The sequence below is a fragment of the Mirounga leonina genome, unplaced genomic scaffold, assembly GCF_011800145.1.
Source record: "Mirounga leonina isolate KUSES-001 unplaced genomic scaffold, KU_Mleo_1.0 Mir_125, whole genome shotgun sequence".
In the NCBI taxonomy this organism is placed as follows: Eukaryota; Metazoa; Chordata; class Mammalia; order Carnivora; family Phocidae; genus Mirounga; species Mirounga leonina.
The window spans coordinates 58797615-58813244 of NW_023270305.1; the positions used below are offsets into that span (position 1 = coordinate 58797615).

At 38.8% G+C, this 15630-nt stretch overlaps 1 protein-coding gene and 1 pseudogene across 3 annotated transcripts in view; one reads left to right on the forward strand and one right to left on the reverse strand.

Annotated features, from left to right (window-relative positions):
• PSME4 (proteasome activator subunit 4) overlaps positions 1-15630 on the forward strand; it is a 110799-nt gene that overhangs the window by 19482 nt on the left and 75687 nt on the right. For all 3 annotated transcript variants that reach the window (XM_035001565.1, XM_035001567.1, XM_035001566.1), the window contains exons 2-3: positions 1267-1407; positions 2043-2159. In XM_035001565.1, the coding sequence (XP_034857456.1) occupies positions 1267-1407; positions 2043-2159 (258 nt within the window). The remainder of the gene's footprint in view (positions 1-1266; positions 1408-2042; positions 2160-15630) is intronic.
• Positions 3724-4623, reverse strand: LOC118008135 (annotated as a pseudogene).

Here is a 15630-nt window from a genome sequence, read left to right on the forward strand (position 1 = left end):
GGGGCAGTGCTAAAGAACATATAAGGATTATTAATATCTTTTCTGTTGGTTTATATATTTGTAAAATGATTCTTTCTCAAAGGTATTTATGATTTTTAAGTGTTCACTAATTTGTTCTAAGTAGTTTTGGTTACTTAAGTTTTTGTTACTTATGCATCCTTAAAATAGTCTATAATTAATTAGTCATTCTTGCTTTTTAGGACACCTTTTCCTTTGCTTGTAGTCGATGCTTTTGATTACCTTGGTTATCTAAAGTTAAAAAACTAAACATGTATAACTTTGAAGTAAAATACTATATTATTTTTGATAGTAACTTAATTTTAGTATAACTGTGAGTTAACTCAGAAACACATGGTATTATAAGTTATGTAACTTGGTGTATTTTAGGATTCTAAGCAAACCATTATTCTTTCTTCAAAGATTCTGTGATTAAACAGTAAACTTCTATATCTGTACTCTCCCGTTCTGTTTTATTCTTTATATTGTGATATGCTGTTTTTAAGTAGTTTTAGGAGTTGTATATAAACAGATAATTCTCTTGAATGAGCCCTTACTTAATAAAAGGAAGGGGACAAAGGAACCCATTTCAGGGATACTAATGGCCAAAGGCCAGTTAAGACCAAACAACAATAAGACAACAGTATTTTAATTGGTCACTGAATGTTGATGAGAATTCAGTTATCATTATAAGCCTTTTGTTAATTAAATTATTATTTGGTAGTCTTAATTAAAACAGAATAATTTTTCCTACATAATGAGTAAAGATATAAATGCTTAACATCAAGGGCATTTGAAATTAAGGTGTCATAATACATATTTTTTTTTATTGTGGCAAAAACAAATTTACTCTTAACAATTTTTAAGTGTACCCTACAGTATTATTAGCATATGTACATTATACAATGGATCTTCAGAACTTTTTCATCTTACGTAACTGAAACTCTGTACTCCTTGAATAACTCCGTGTTTCCTTGTGTGCCCCACCTCCACTTGTCCCTGTAACTACTATTCTACTTTTTTTTCAATGAGTTTGATTATTTTAGATACTGCATATAAGTGGAATCGTGTAGTATTTGTCTTTTATGATTGGCTAATTTCACAGCATAATAATAATACACACACACACCACAAATACACACTGCATTTTGTTTATTCATTCATCCATTGATGGACATTCATGTTTCTTCCACACTTTGGCAGTGAATAATGCTGGCAGTGAATATGGGTAACTTATTTTTAAAGGCTATATTGATTTTTCTGTTGCAGATATATTCGACTTTATGGGAGAAAATTTAGCAAAGAAGATCATGTTCTTTTTATCAAGTTATTGTATGAGCTGGTATCAATTCCGAAACTGGAAATCAGCATGATGCAGGGATTTGCCCGTCTCTTGATCAACTTGTTAAAGTAAGTACATTTCTTGTGATTTCTGCTAACAGTTTTTGGTTTGTTTCTTCAAGGTTTTAGGCAACAAGAGCTAAGTGTTCTTTGGTAAGAAGACCCAAGTCCCAAATTGCCAGTTTGCAAAAAGGTTGCAGAAAATTTTATCATAAGTTTAAGCCATACGTGTTAATTAATTAAAATTCTGTCTCCTTGTGAGGCCTTCTGTTTTGTAGCACACATGGAAATATATGTTACTTGATGTTCGTTTAAACTAGTTTTCTTCCATTATGTATGTGGTAAGATCCTGAAGGAGTCATGAATCATTTATTCTTTACGCCTATGTACCCAGCACAATGCTGGAAACAATTAAATACTCCATAGATAACATGGGAAAATAGGATATTCATTGGCAGTAATGGTGGCACAAATTTAAATGCCCCCTTTTACCTGGTGCTCTTTGAGGTTTGAGCAGCAGCAAGAATCTGGTGCATTGTTCTTCCTACTACTGCATTCTACCAGTGAGTTGCTGTGGATAGGGAAAAGCAAGGCCCACCAGGATGACAGCAGCATTTAACAACTGTCATCCCTGTGTAGTAGGTGTAATATAAACAGCTGTGCATGAATATATACATATATGGTTAGTTTTTTTTTATTATTAGGAAAAAGGAACTTCTTTCAAGAGATGATTTGGAGTTACCTTGGAGACCACTTTATGACATGGTGGAAAGAATACTATATTCCAAGACAGAGCACCTGGGATTAAATTGGTTTCCTAAGTAAGTTTCCTTTTAAAGTACTTCTTTGGGAGCACTTGGGGCTTTTTAGAATTTGGTCATAACTGAGAAATGATTGGGTTATTTGAGATAAGCAAATAGACATTTCAGTGTGCTCATTTCTTTGTAACTTCACTCTCAAAACAATTTATTGCCCTCTTTAAACTGTATCTGAAGTTACACTTAAGAATTTCCTACCAGGATATCTGACAGCTAACATTACCATACTGGCCAAAGACAGCAGATTTTCGTTTGAAATCTAGTATTTTGTCATTGAAAGTAATGCACATTTGGCATTCTTCATTATATGTTCACATGTGTTTTAATTCTTCAAGTAAAATGAATGCCTCAAGAAGAGGAGCTTGGCATATTCCAGAGGGTACCCACATCCCAGTTAAAGAAACGTTAGTTTCACTGACTGTTCATGGAATGCAAGCTATTCAAATGCACAACTTCTTGGTTTAGACACACTAGGATGCAGTGTTTAAACATACTAGGATTATGAATGTCTGGTTGATTATACCTTCTTTTATGTACATCCTAACTCTTCCAGATCTTGAATTCTGGTACCTTTTGTATTTTATTATGAGTTTACAGAATACAATATGATGATCTGTCCTTTTTTGGTAAATAGTGATTTTTTTTTAAAAAGATTATTTATTTATTTGGCACAGAGAGAGACGGCGAGAGAGGGAATACAAGCAGGGGGAGTGGGAGAGGGAGAAGCAGGCTTCCTGCAGAGCGGGGAGCCCAATGTGGGGCTCGATCCCAGGACCCTGGGATCATGACCTGAGCCAAAGCCAGATGCCTAATGACTGAGCCACCCAGGCGCCCCTGTAAATAGTGATTTTAGACTTGACTGCAAAGTATCGTTCTTCCTTGTTAACAAGGCTTTATCTATTTATGATCCAGCTCTTAATATTCTCAGTCTTGGTATATTCGGCTTAAAATACTCTTAAACTTTGGCTCATTCGGTTAAATGTCCAACTCTTGAACTCAGGGTCGTGGGTTCAAGCCCTGCATTGGGCTACTTCAAAAAAACAAAACCTCCTTTTTTTTTCTTTTCGTTTCTTTTTCTTTTTTTTTTTTTTTGACTTCAGACATGTTTATTATAATCTTATACAGTTTACATAAATTTGGACTTGTATTTATTTGGGCTCAGTTATAACATAGCATAATAAAAATCTAAGCACTGGTCCTCTGAAATAAAGCAGGCAATCACCATTCAATAAACACGATTTAATTTGTATAAAAGGATTAAGTTTACAACTAAACTTTTATAAAAAGTTTAGCATAAGTACATCATTACACTTTCTTTGTATGCAGAAATATACATCTCTGCCACTATTCAAGAAAACTCTAATTAAAGAGTTCACAAGGTTTCACCACACACACATGCACGTGCTTGCGCGCATGCATGCACATATACATACATATATATACACACACAGCATTCATTAGGCTTGTGTCAAAAGGGTCATTTCTGGCCAAAAGACTTCATTTAAGTAACTGAATACTGGATTCTTCTGGTATTCACGCTCCACCTTTGAAAAAAGGCAAAGTCTGTTTAAATTGGGAAATTCCTTACGATTTTAATGTTTTCACTCCTCATGGTGGAAATAGTATATAAAGAAAATCTTCCAACTGCAGAAAGGGCATTTAAAAGTCTTTTTCATAAATAACTAATACCACAGTCCAGGTCAGAGAACACCCTGGGGAAGATGGTCATTCTTAGTTTTCTTTCCATTTTTAAAAAATGTCCATTCAGTTTGTTGTTCTTCTTGTGAAATGGTTGAAAAATAAGTTCAGGGGGTGCCTGGGTGGCTCAGTCGGTTAAGCGTCTGCCTTCGGCTGATCTCAAGCGTCCTGGGATTGAGCCCTGCATCTGGCTCCCTGCTCAGCAGGCAGTCTGCTTCTCCCTCTGCCCCTCCCCCCCCACTAATGTGCACAGGGGCTTTCTCTCTCCCTCTCTCACAAAAAATAAATAAATAAAATCTTAAAGTAAGTTCAGTGATCCTGTGAATTCGTTGTTCTTGTGCAAAGAAAAGGAAAGTCATGAACACCATTTATTCAGCCACAGAGCGCTTTGCTGTCATTTGATATTAATTCAGAAGAGAATTCAGAAGCCTGCAAGGACAGGATACTGATGTCTGTGTTTAGGGTGGTCAGCAGTGCCCCGGATGCCTGGCTCTGTCCGGGTCGCTAGTAGTATGGGCTGACAATAGTGGGGTGCGAGTCCAGGGTGATCTGCAGGTCCAAGATGCCTTGTTGCAGGATTTCCATCTTGCTCACCTTCTTGTTCTGGGGGATGCTGGGCACCAGCTCTGTGAGTTTGGAGTAGCAGTCGTTCATGTTGTACAGAAGGCTCATCGGGTCCTCCACCAGGGCTTTGCTCCAGGAGATGACCAGGCTGTGGTCCAAAAGACTGTTTTTTTCTAACAGGCCTCATTGCACTAAAGGCTTTCATGCTGATGTGTGAGGAAGGAGAGACCAGAAAGGAGCCGACTGCCCAGGGGCTCATGCCTCCGCCACCTGTGGATCTTCCTGGGCTTTCTGTGCTCCACACTGGGCTGGGCTCAGAATCTTCTTTGTTATAAGTAGGCTCCACAACTCAGGGCTTGAACCCGCGACACTGAGATCAACACCTGAGCCGGAATCAAGAGTCCGAGGCTTAACTGACTGACCCACCCAGGCGCCCCTAAGAAAAAACTCTTAAAACTATTTGTAATCGAGGTTTATTTTTAGGAAAGTTTCTACAATTTTCTTCAGTTTACCTCTCCTCTCATTACCTAGAGTTGTTTGTCATACACATATGTACTTATTTCCTGAAGAGCACCATTTTACACACTTGTGTTATTTTCCTCTTTCTTTTTTATAAATTAAGTCCTTAAAGATTTATTTCTGTGATTTCTCTCTCAGTTCTAGTCATGTTTTCATTCTTTCATGACTTCTTATAGCCTCCCCAGTTCAGTTATTTTAATCCATGATCATTTCTCAGGCTTCACTGAAGTCAGAAGCCTTTGTTATACCCTTACCATAGAATTTTTTGAAAATGACTGCAGATGGCAGACTTTAAAAGATTTTTAGGTCATAAGTAAATAGTGAAATGATATAAATGAAAAGAGTTTTGAAAAAAATGACTGTAGGTGATCCTGAACTTAGGACGTAATTGGTTTTTGGACAATGGTCACAAATAGGGTGGTGAGAGATCATTTCTTTCCTGAAGATTTTATGGGTTAAAATGACGAAACCCATTTCAACCATAAAAAGAGAAAATTCATCATGAAGCTAAATGGTACATCTTCAGATGTATTTTTACAAGTATTATTATGAAAACCCAAAATTTAGCATAAAAGCTTTGTTGTAAAAGTTCCGAGTATTAATTCTGCTGGAAGAAACATGGCACGGATTGGATTGACTGGGCCTTCTTAAAATATGAGGCCGTTGAACTGGAATCACAGTTTCATAGATTTCAGGGACCTTTAAACTGTGTTCAAAATAAGTTATCTTTTCGAAATTTTCCTGGCTGGTTTTTTGGCTGCCTCAGAAAATCTTTGGTAAATGCTAGGGGAGAAAAGTCAGCTTCTTCAATAATTTCTTCTCCAGTTAGGTCCTTTACTTGCTTTTTCGTGACCAACCTCCTTACTTCCTGCCCTGAGGTGTATCTTTTCAAAGGCAGCTGCTTCCTTTTAAGTCCTGCATGGTCACTAATACATATCTATGGCTTTCTTCTTTCCTGGAAATTGTGTCAGAGCTTATCACTGTTCATGTCAGTCACTGCTTATAGTTCAACCCTGCATCTGGATACTCTGCTTATTACCATGTCTTTTCCTGAAGCATCCCGTCATTCTTGCTCTCATGGAAACCTCCTTCCTTAGAAGTTTGACCATGGCTGTTCTTGGTCTTTTGAAGAGACATCGTGTCTTTGCTGAAATAAATCTTTGCTTGGTTTAGAGCAGGCAGCACCCCCTTTTGTATTGTGTAGTTATTTTCAAATGAAATTTGTAAATAATTTACTTATATTCTTTATCTGTACTCAATGACAAATATAAATAATGTCTTTTTTTAATTTAAATTCAGTTAATCAACATATAATATATTACTGGTTTCAGAGGTAGAAGGCAGTGATTCATCAGTCTTATATAATACCCAGTGCTCATTACATCACAATCCATTCTTAATGTCCATCACCCAGTTAGCCCATCCTCCCACCCCGCTCCCCTCCAGCAACCCTCAGTTTGTTTCCAATGATTAAGAGTCTCTTATGGTTTCTCTCCCTGTCTGATTTCGTCTTGTTTTATTTTTTCCTCTCTTTCCCTATGATGCCCTGTTTTATTTCTTAAATTCTACATATAAGTGAGATCATACAATAATTGTCTTTCTTTGAATGACTTATTCCACTTAGCATACTACCCTGTAGTTCCATCCACATCGTTGCAAATGGCCAAATTTCATTTTTTGGGGGATGGGTGAGTAGTATTCTGTTGTATACATATATCACATCTTCTTTATTCATCTGTCGATGGACATCTGGGCTCTTTCCATAGTTTGGCTATTGTGGACATTGCTGCTATAAACATTGGAGTGCAGATGCTCCTTCAGATCACTACATTTGTATCTTTGGGGTGAATACCCAGTAGTGCAATTGCTAGGTCATAGGGTATCTCTATTTTCAACGTTATGAGGAACCTCCATACTGTTGTCCAGAGTGGCTGCACCAGCTTGCATTCCCACCAACAGTGTAGGAGGGTTCCCCTTTCTCCACATCCTCGCCAACGTCTGTCGTTTCCTGACTTGTTAATTTTAGCCATTCTGACTGGTGTAAGGTGGTATCTCATTGAGGTTTTGATTTGGATTTCCCTGATGCCGAGCGATTTTGAGCTCTTTTTCATGTGTCTGTTGGCCATTTGGATGTCTTCTTTGGAAAAATGTCTGTTCATGTCTTCTGCCCATTTCTTGATTGGATTCTTTGTTCTTTGGGTGTTGAGTTTGATAAGTTCTTTATAGATTTTGGATACTAGCCCTTTATCTGATACGTCATTTGCAAATATTTTCACCCATTCTGTCGGTTATCTTTTGGTTTTGTCGACTGTTTTCTTTGCTCTGCAAAAGCTTTTTATCTTGATGAAGTCCCAATAGTTCATTTTTGCTTTTGTTTCCCTTGCCTTTGGAGACATGTCTAGCAAGAAGTTGCTGTGGCTGAGGTTGAAGAGGTTGCTGCCTGTGTTCTGCTCTAGGATTTTGATGGATTCCTGTCTCACATTTAGGTCTTTCATCCATTTGAGTCTGTTTTTTTGTGTGGTGTAAGGAAATGGTCCAGTTTCATTCTTCTGCATGTGGCTGTCCAATTCTCCCAACATCATTTGTTGAAGAGACTGTCTTTTTTCCATCATATATTCTTTCCTGCTTTGTCGAAGATTAGTTAACCATAGAGTTGAGCATCCATTTCTGATTCCATTGATCTATGTGTCTGTTTTTGTGCCAGTACCATACTGTCTTGATGATGACAGCTTTGTAATAGAGCTTGAAGTCCGGAATTGTGATGCCACCAGCTTTGCTTTTCTTTTTCAACATTCCTCTGGCTCTTCGGGTTCTTCCCAGGTTCCATACAAATTTTAGGATTATTTGTTCCAGTTCTTGAAAAAAGTTGATGATATTTTGATAGGGATTGCATTGAATGTATAGATTGCTCTAGGTAGCATAGACATTTTAACAATATTTGTTCTTCCAATCCATGAGCATGGAAAGTTTTTCCATTTCTTTGTGTCTTCCTCAATATCTTTCATGGAGTGTTCTATAGTTTTCAGAGTACAGATCCTTTGCCTCTTAGGTTAGATTTATTCCTAGGTATCTTATGGTTTTGGGTGCAATTGTAAATGGGATCAACTCCTTAATTTCTCTTTTTCTGTCTCGTTGGTGTATAGAAATGCCACTGATTTTTGTGCATTGATTTTATATCCTGCCACTTTACTGAATTCATGTATGATTTCTAGCAATTTGGGGGTGGAGTCTTTTGGGTTTTCCATATAAAGTATCATGTCATCTGAGAAGAGTGAGAGTTTGACTTCTTCGCCAATTCAGATGCCTTTTATTTCTTTTTGTTGTCTGATTGCTGAGGCTAGGACTTCTAGTACTATGTTGAACAGCAGTGGTAATAGTGGTCATCCCTGGGGCGCCTGGGTGGCTCAGTCAGTTAAGCGTCTGCCTTCGGCTCAGGTCATGATCCCAGAGTCCCAGGATCGAGCCCCTTGCTGCTCAGTGGGGAGTCTGCTTCTCCCTCTGGCCCTCCCCCTCTTGTGCTCTCTCTGTCTCTCTCGCTCACTCTCAAATAAATAAATAAACTATTAAAAAACAAAAAAAAGATAGTGGACATCCCTGATGTGTTCCTGACCTTAAGGGAAAAGCTCTCAGTTTTTCCTTGAGAATGATATTCACTATGGGTTTTTCATAGATGGCTTTTATGATACTGAGGTATGTACCCTCTATCCCTACACCATGGAGTTTTAATCAAGAAAGGATGCTGTACTTTGTCAAATATTTTTTCTGCATCTATTAAGAGGATCGTATGGTGCTCGTCCTTTCTTTTATTTATCTGCTGTATCACATTGATTTACAGAGGTTGAACCACCGTTGCAGCCCAGGAATAAATCCCACTGGGTCTGGTGAATAATCCTTTTAATGTACTGTTGGATCCTATTGCCTAGTATTTTGGTGAAAATTTTTGCATGCATGTTCATCAGGGATATTGGTCTGTGATTCTCCTTTTTTTGGGTTCTTTGTTTGGTTTTGGGATCAAGGTAATGCTGGCCTCATAGAAAGAGTTTGGAGGTTTTCCTTCCATTTCTGTTTTTTGAAACAGCTTCAGAAGGATGAAGAATATGTGTTAATTCTTCTTTAAATGTTTGGTAGAATTCCCCTGGGAAGCCATCTGGCCCTGGGCTCTTGGGAGGTTTTTGATTACTGATTCAATTTCCTTGCTGCTTATGGGTCTGTTGAGGTTTTCTATTTCTTCCTGTTTCAGTTTTGATAGTTTATACATCTCTAGGAATACATCCATTTTTTCCAGATGGCCTAATTTGTTGGCATAGAGTTGCTCATAATATGTTCTTAAAATTCTTTGTATTTTTTCGGTGTTGGTAGTGATCTCTCCTCTTTCAATCCATGATTGTATTTATTTGGGTCCTTTCTCTTTTCTTTTTGATAAATCTTGCCAGGGGTTTATCAGTCTTATTAGTTCTTTCAAAAAACCAGCTCCTAGTTTCGTTGATCTGTTCTATTGTTCTTTTGGTTTCTATTTCATTGATTTCTCCTCTGATCTTTATTATTTCTTTTCTCCTGCTGGATTTAGGCTTTATTTGCTGTTCTTTCTCTAGCTCCTTTAGGTGTAAGGTTAGGTTGTGTATTTGAAACCTTTCTTGTTTCTTGAGAATGGCTTGTAGTGCTATATACTTCCCTCTTAGGACTGCCTTTGTTATATCCCAAAATTGAACAGTTGTATTTTCATTTTCATTTGTTTCCATGAATTTTTTAAATTCTTCTTTAATTTCCTGGTTGACCCATTCATTCTTTAGTAGGATGCTCTTTAGCCTCCATGTTACTGAGTTCTTTCCAACTTTGCTCTTGTGATTGAGTTCCAGTTTCAAAGCACTGTGGTGCAAAAATATGCAGGGAATGATCCCAGTCTCTTGGTACTGGTTGAGACCTGATTTGTGACCCAGGATGTGATCTATTCTGGAGAATGGTCCATGTGCACTAGAGAAGAATGTGTGTGTTCTGTTGCTTTAGGATGGAATGTTCTGAATATATCTGTGAAGTCCATCTGATCCAATGTGTCATTCAAAGCCCTTGTTTCCTTGTTGATCTTCTGCTTAGATGATCTGTCCATTGCAGTGAGTGGGGTGTTAAAAGTCCCCACGGCTATTGTATTATTATTGATGTGTTTCTTTAATTTTGTTATTAATTCGTTTATATAATTTACTGCTCCTATGTTAGGGGCATAAATATTTACAGTTGTTAGATCTTATTGGATAGGCCCTTCAGTTATGATGTAGTGTCCTTCCTCATCTCTTAATACAGTCTTTCTGATACCCTGTGTCTTTTGATTGGGCCATTTAACCGATTTTTTTTAAATTAAAGATTTTATTTATTTGAGAGAGAGAGAGACAGATAATGACAGAGATAGCGAGAGAGAGCATGAGCAGGGAGGAGAGGGAAAAGCAGGCTCCCCACTGAGCAGGGAGCCTGATGCAGTGCTTGATCTCAGGACCCTGGGATCATGACCTGACTGAAGGCAGACGCTTAACTGACTGAGCCACTCAGGTGCCACCACTTAGCCCATGTACATTCAGAGTAACTATTGAAAGATATGAATTTAGTGCCGTCGTATTACCTGTAAAGTCACTGTTTCTGTATGTTGTGTCTGTTCCTTTCTGGTCTATGTTACTTTTGTGCTCTCTCTTTGCTTTTAATATTTCTTGTAGGGCTGGTTTAGTAAACGCAGATTCTTTGAGTTCCTGTTTGTCCTGGAAACTTTTTATCTCTCCTTCTATTTTGGAAGACATCCTAGCTGGATAAAGTATTCTTAGTTGTATACTTTCTCATTTAGCACCCTGAATATATGATGCTGGTCCTTTCTGGCTTGCCAGGTCTCTGTGGATAGGTATGCTGCCAGTCTAATGTTTCTACCCTTGTACGTTACGGCCCTCTCGTCCCAGAGCTGCTTTCAGGATATTCTCTTTGTCTCTGAGATTTGCAAGTTTCATTATTATATATTGGGGTGTTGACCTATTTTTACTGATTTTTGAGGGGGGGTTCTCTGTGCCTCCTGGACTTGGATGCCTGTTTCCTTCCCTAGATTAGAGAAGTTCTCAGCTATAGTTTGCTCCAGTATACCTTCTGCTCCCACCCCTTTCCTCTTCTGGCATCCCAGTTATTCTGATACTGTTTTGCTTAATGGTATCATTTACCTCTCATTCTCTCCTCGTGATCCAGTAGTTGTTTATCTCTTTTTTTTTTTTTTTAAGATTTTTAATTTTTTATTAGAGAGCGAGTACAAGTAGGGGGAGCAGCAGGTAGAGGGAGAGGGAGAAGCAGGTTCCCCACTGAGCAGGGAGCCCGATGCGGGACTCGATCCCAGGACTCTGGGATCATGACCTGAGCCGAAGGCAGACGCCCAACCATCTGAGCCACCCAGGCGCCCCATCTCTCTTTTTAATCAGCTTCTTTATTCTTCATCATTTGGTCTTCTCTATCACTAATTCTCTCTTCTGCCTCATTTATCCTAGCAGTTAGAGCCTCCATTTTTTATTGCATCTCATTAATAGCCTTTTTGATTGTGACTTCATTAGAATTTAGTTGTTTTATTTCTCCAGAAGGGGATTCGCTAGTGTCTTCTATGCTTTTTTCAAGCCCAGCTAGTATCTTTTTTTTTTTTTTTAAAGGTTTTATTTATTTACTTGACAGAGAGATAGTGAGAGTTGGAACACAAGCAGGGGAAATGGGAGAGGGAGAAGCAGGCTTCCCGCCGAGCAGGGAGCCCGATGTGGGACTCATTCCCAGGACCTTGGGATCATGACCCGAGCCGAAGGCAGACGCTTAATGACTGAGCCACCCAGGCACCCGCCCAGCTAGTATCTTTATAATCGTTATTCTGAACTCCAGTTCCACCTTCTTACTTATGTCCATACTGATTAGGTCCCTGGCAGTCAGTACTGACTCTTGTTCTCCTTTTTGAGGTGAGTTTTTCCATCTTGTCATTCTGTCCAGAGAAGAATAGATGAATGAGAGAACAAAATACTAAAATGGCAACAACGACCCCAGAGAAATATACACTAAAGAAATCAGAAGAGACGAAACTGGAAGAAAAAAAAAATTAACAGCAACAGAAGAGAATATAATCAGACAGGTGAACAGAATAGAGCAATACACTGGATCCCATGTGTATTTTATAGGTCTGTTTGTTAGAAAACTAGTTCCCAAAATTGTAAAAAAAAGGAAAACTTTATATGTACAAAAATAAAATTAAATACAATGAAAGGATAGACTGTAAGTATAAAAATGAAAAAAGAAAAAAAAAAAGAAGGAATGTAAACAGACAGGTAAATGGAACAGTGCAATGCAGTATATCCTGAGTGTATTTGGCTGGTTTGTTAGGCAAAAAAAAATCTCAAAATTGTAAAGAAAGAAAAACTTATATATGTACAAATATAAAATTAAATACATTGAAAGGATAGAATGTAACTGTAAAGATGAAAATTAAAACAGACTTTAACAAAGCAGAGAACTACTAAAAAGAAAGAAGAAAAATATGATCAGACAAGTGAAGAGAACAGAGCCATAACTAGATTTTGGGTGTATTTTGATCTGTTAGAATAAACTGCACCCCAATATTATAAAGAAAGAAAAACATATATATGCAAAAATAAAATTAAATACAATGAAAGGATAGATTGTAACTGTAAAAATGAAAATTAATAAAGATTTTAACAAGAGTTGATAAATTGAAAAAGGAAAAAGAAAATAAAATATAAATTGAAAGACTAAAATATCATGGGGAAAAAAACATGAATTCTATATGCTATCGTCCCCTAGTGCTGGAGTTTCACAGTTCTCAACTATTGGTAAACTTGGTCTTGGCTGGATGATCTTGCTGATCTTCTGGGGGAGGGGCCTCTTGCATTGATTCTCAAGTGTATTTGCTCCAGGCGGAATTGCACTGCCCTTGCAAGGGGCCAGGCTAAGTCATCTGCTTCGTTTTGCTCTATGTGGCTTTTGTTCCCTGAAGGCTTTCAGAGCAGCTTCAGAGGATGAGAATGAACATGGCAGCCTCCCAATCTCCAGCCCCGGAGCAGAGAGTTCAGGGCCCCACTTCTCAACCCTCAGAGAAAAGCAGTCAGTCACTCCTCTCTCCCTGGTCTCAGTCCACACTCTGTGCTCCCTCAGTCTGTGACCAAGCGTTTCTATCTCAGGTACGCGACCCCGTTTGGAGTCCCAAACCCAGCAGTTCCCTGTGGTGCGCTCCCGCGCAGCTCCTCCTGGGGTAGGAGGGGGGATTTTCCCGGATCTGCCGCTTGTTGGGTCCCTGCTCAGAGAACAGTGACCTGACTGTGCTTCAGTTCACGGTTTATGGCAGCCCCAAGCCGAGAGCCCACTCCTGGGCTCACTCTCTGCAGTCGGCTTCCCCGCTCTGATGCCTGGGAGCTCTGCCATACTCAGGCACCCCTGATGTTCCTGTGACCCTGAGGATCCTGCGACCACACTGTCCCACCTGGGGTTCCGCACCCACTTCACCACCTTTCAGACTGGGATGTCCCTCACCGGAACAGACTTGTAAAAGTTCCAGTTCTGTGCTCCGCTGCTATATCACTTTCTAGTAGCTGGCTGATGGAGGTTCCCTCCCCCTGCATTTTATCTTCCCATATATCACCTCGGATTCAATTTTCCACACCTCCCACCTTGCAGAAAGTGATTGCTTTTCTATTTGTAGAGTTGCAGCTATTCTTTTCTTAGACCTCCAGTTGAGTTCACAGGTTGTTCAGAATGATTTGATAGCTGTCTAGCTGAATTCCTGGGACCAGAGGAAACTTAGATCTCCTCCTCCACCGCCATCTTGGACTCCATAAATATAAATAATGTCTAACCATAAAATGGTTCCCATAATGGGACAGTAGTTTATTATAAAACAATATGTATTTCAAACATATGGGCATCCTTACACTAAAGATACAAAATGGTATTCAGATTTTGCATCTACTTATAATGAGTAAGTTTGAATCTTAAAAAGGTCAAAATACATTTTGTGTAAGAGGTACAAGAAAATAAAAGCAGTGCTATGAGTGGACATTAAAATAAAAACCGGGGCGCCTAGGTGGCTCAGTCGTTGGGCGTCTGCCTTCGGCTCAAGTCATGGTCCCAGGGTCCTGGGATTGAGCCCCACATCAGGCTCCCTGCTCCGCGGGAAGCCTGCTTCTCCCTCTCCCACTCCCCCTGCTTGTGTTCCCTCTCTCACTGTATCTCTCTCTGTCAAATAAATAAAATCTTTAAAAAAAATAAAAATTAAAAAAAATAAAATAAAAACCAGTGGGACTCCTGGGTGGCTCAGTTGGTTAAGCATCTGCCTTTGGCTCGGGTCATGATCCCAGGATCCTGGAATCGAGCCCTGCATCAGGCTCCCTGCTCAGCGGGGAGCCTGCTTCTCCCTCTGCTGCTCCTCCTGCTTGTGTGCTCTCTTTCTGACCAATAAATAAGATCTTTTAAAAAAAAATTAAATAAAACCTAGTGCTAGGCTAAAGAATAAAAGGTAAGACTTATTTAAATATGATAAAAGAGAGGGAAATACATTTAATTTTAGAGTACTAAGCTGGGGAAAAGGAAGTATGATATTCTTGCAGATAAACTGGCCTTATTTATAGTACAGTGTCACAGTAATCCTTTATGAAATGATATGGAATGGTATAATTACTTAGTGTCACAGAACATTATTTTTGAACATTATTACATGTGAAAGGAATAGAGGCAAAGGAAGAATTGGGAAAAAAAACCCAATGATATTTGAAGTCAGAATTTGTGCAGTGGACTTCTGGGGACAGTATCCATAAGATGGAAAACTAACAAGCAATGCTAAAATAAATTAGTAATGTCAGTATCTAATTTTTACAACATAAATTGCCTTTTGTGCCATACCAAGAAGAATGACAATTAACATGAAGCATTTTAACAACAAAATTACTAATGAAATTCTATGACATTATTTTATGTCTGCTTATTGCCAGTGTAATGACAGTTGGTTCTAGACTGTAAAATAGTCTTCAGTCTTGGGGTGCTTGGGTGGCTCAGTGGTTAAGTGTCTTCGCCTTTGGCTCAGGTCATGATCTCAGGGTCGTAAGATTGAGCCCCACGTGGGTCTCCCGGCTCAGCAGGGAGTCTGCTTGAGGTTCTCTCTCCCTCTGCCCCTCCCCGCACCCCACACGCCCTTGTGTTTGATCTCTCAAATAAATGAATAAATCTTTTTTAAAAAACTGCAAAAAATACTTAACGGTAAAGCACTTCACTTTTAGGATCAAAATTTTTTCACCTGTATATAATTGTACAGTGGGACATTTGAACATCTTGCAACAATTTTTTGTTATGTGTGGCTTTTCCATGAATTGGAGGATACCTGATATACTGGGATCACTAAAGTTCCATTGAGTCCTCCCCAATAATTGTGATCATTAAAAATGCCCCATACATTTCCAAAATGTTCCCTCCATGTAGTTAACAGCCACATTGATTTGCCACTACTTACCTTGCATCCCTGCAATCTAAAGTTGTCTGCCTTGTTAATCAGTCCCTCATGTTTTCTTTCCATGCTCTTTACTTTCCTTTTTTCCCTGTTTTTAATTCTATAAGATCTGGGTCTTCAGTTTCCAAATGAGTTTTGTGTTTTCTTTCTGTATTAATACTGTCAATCAAGCTGTCCACTTAATACCTCCTT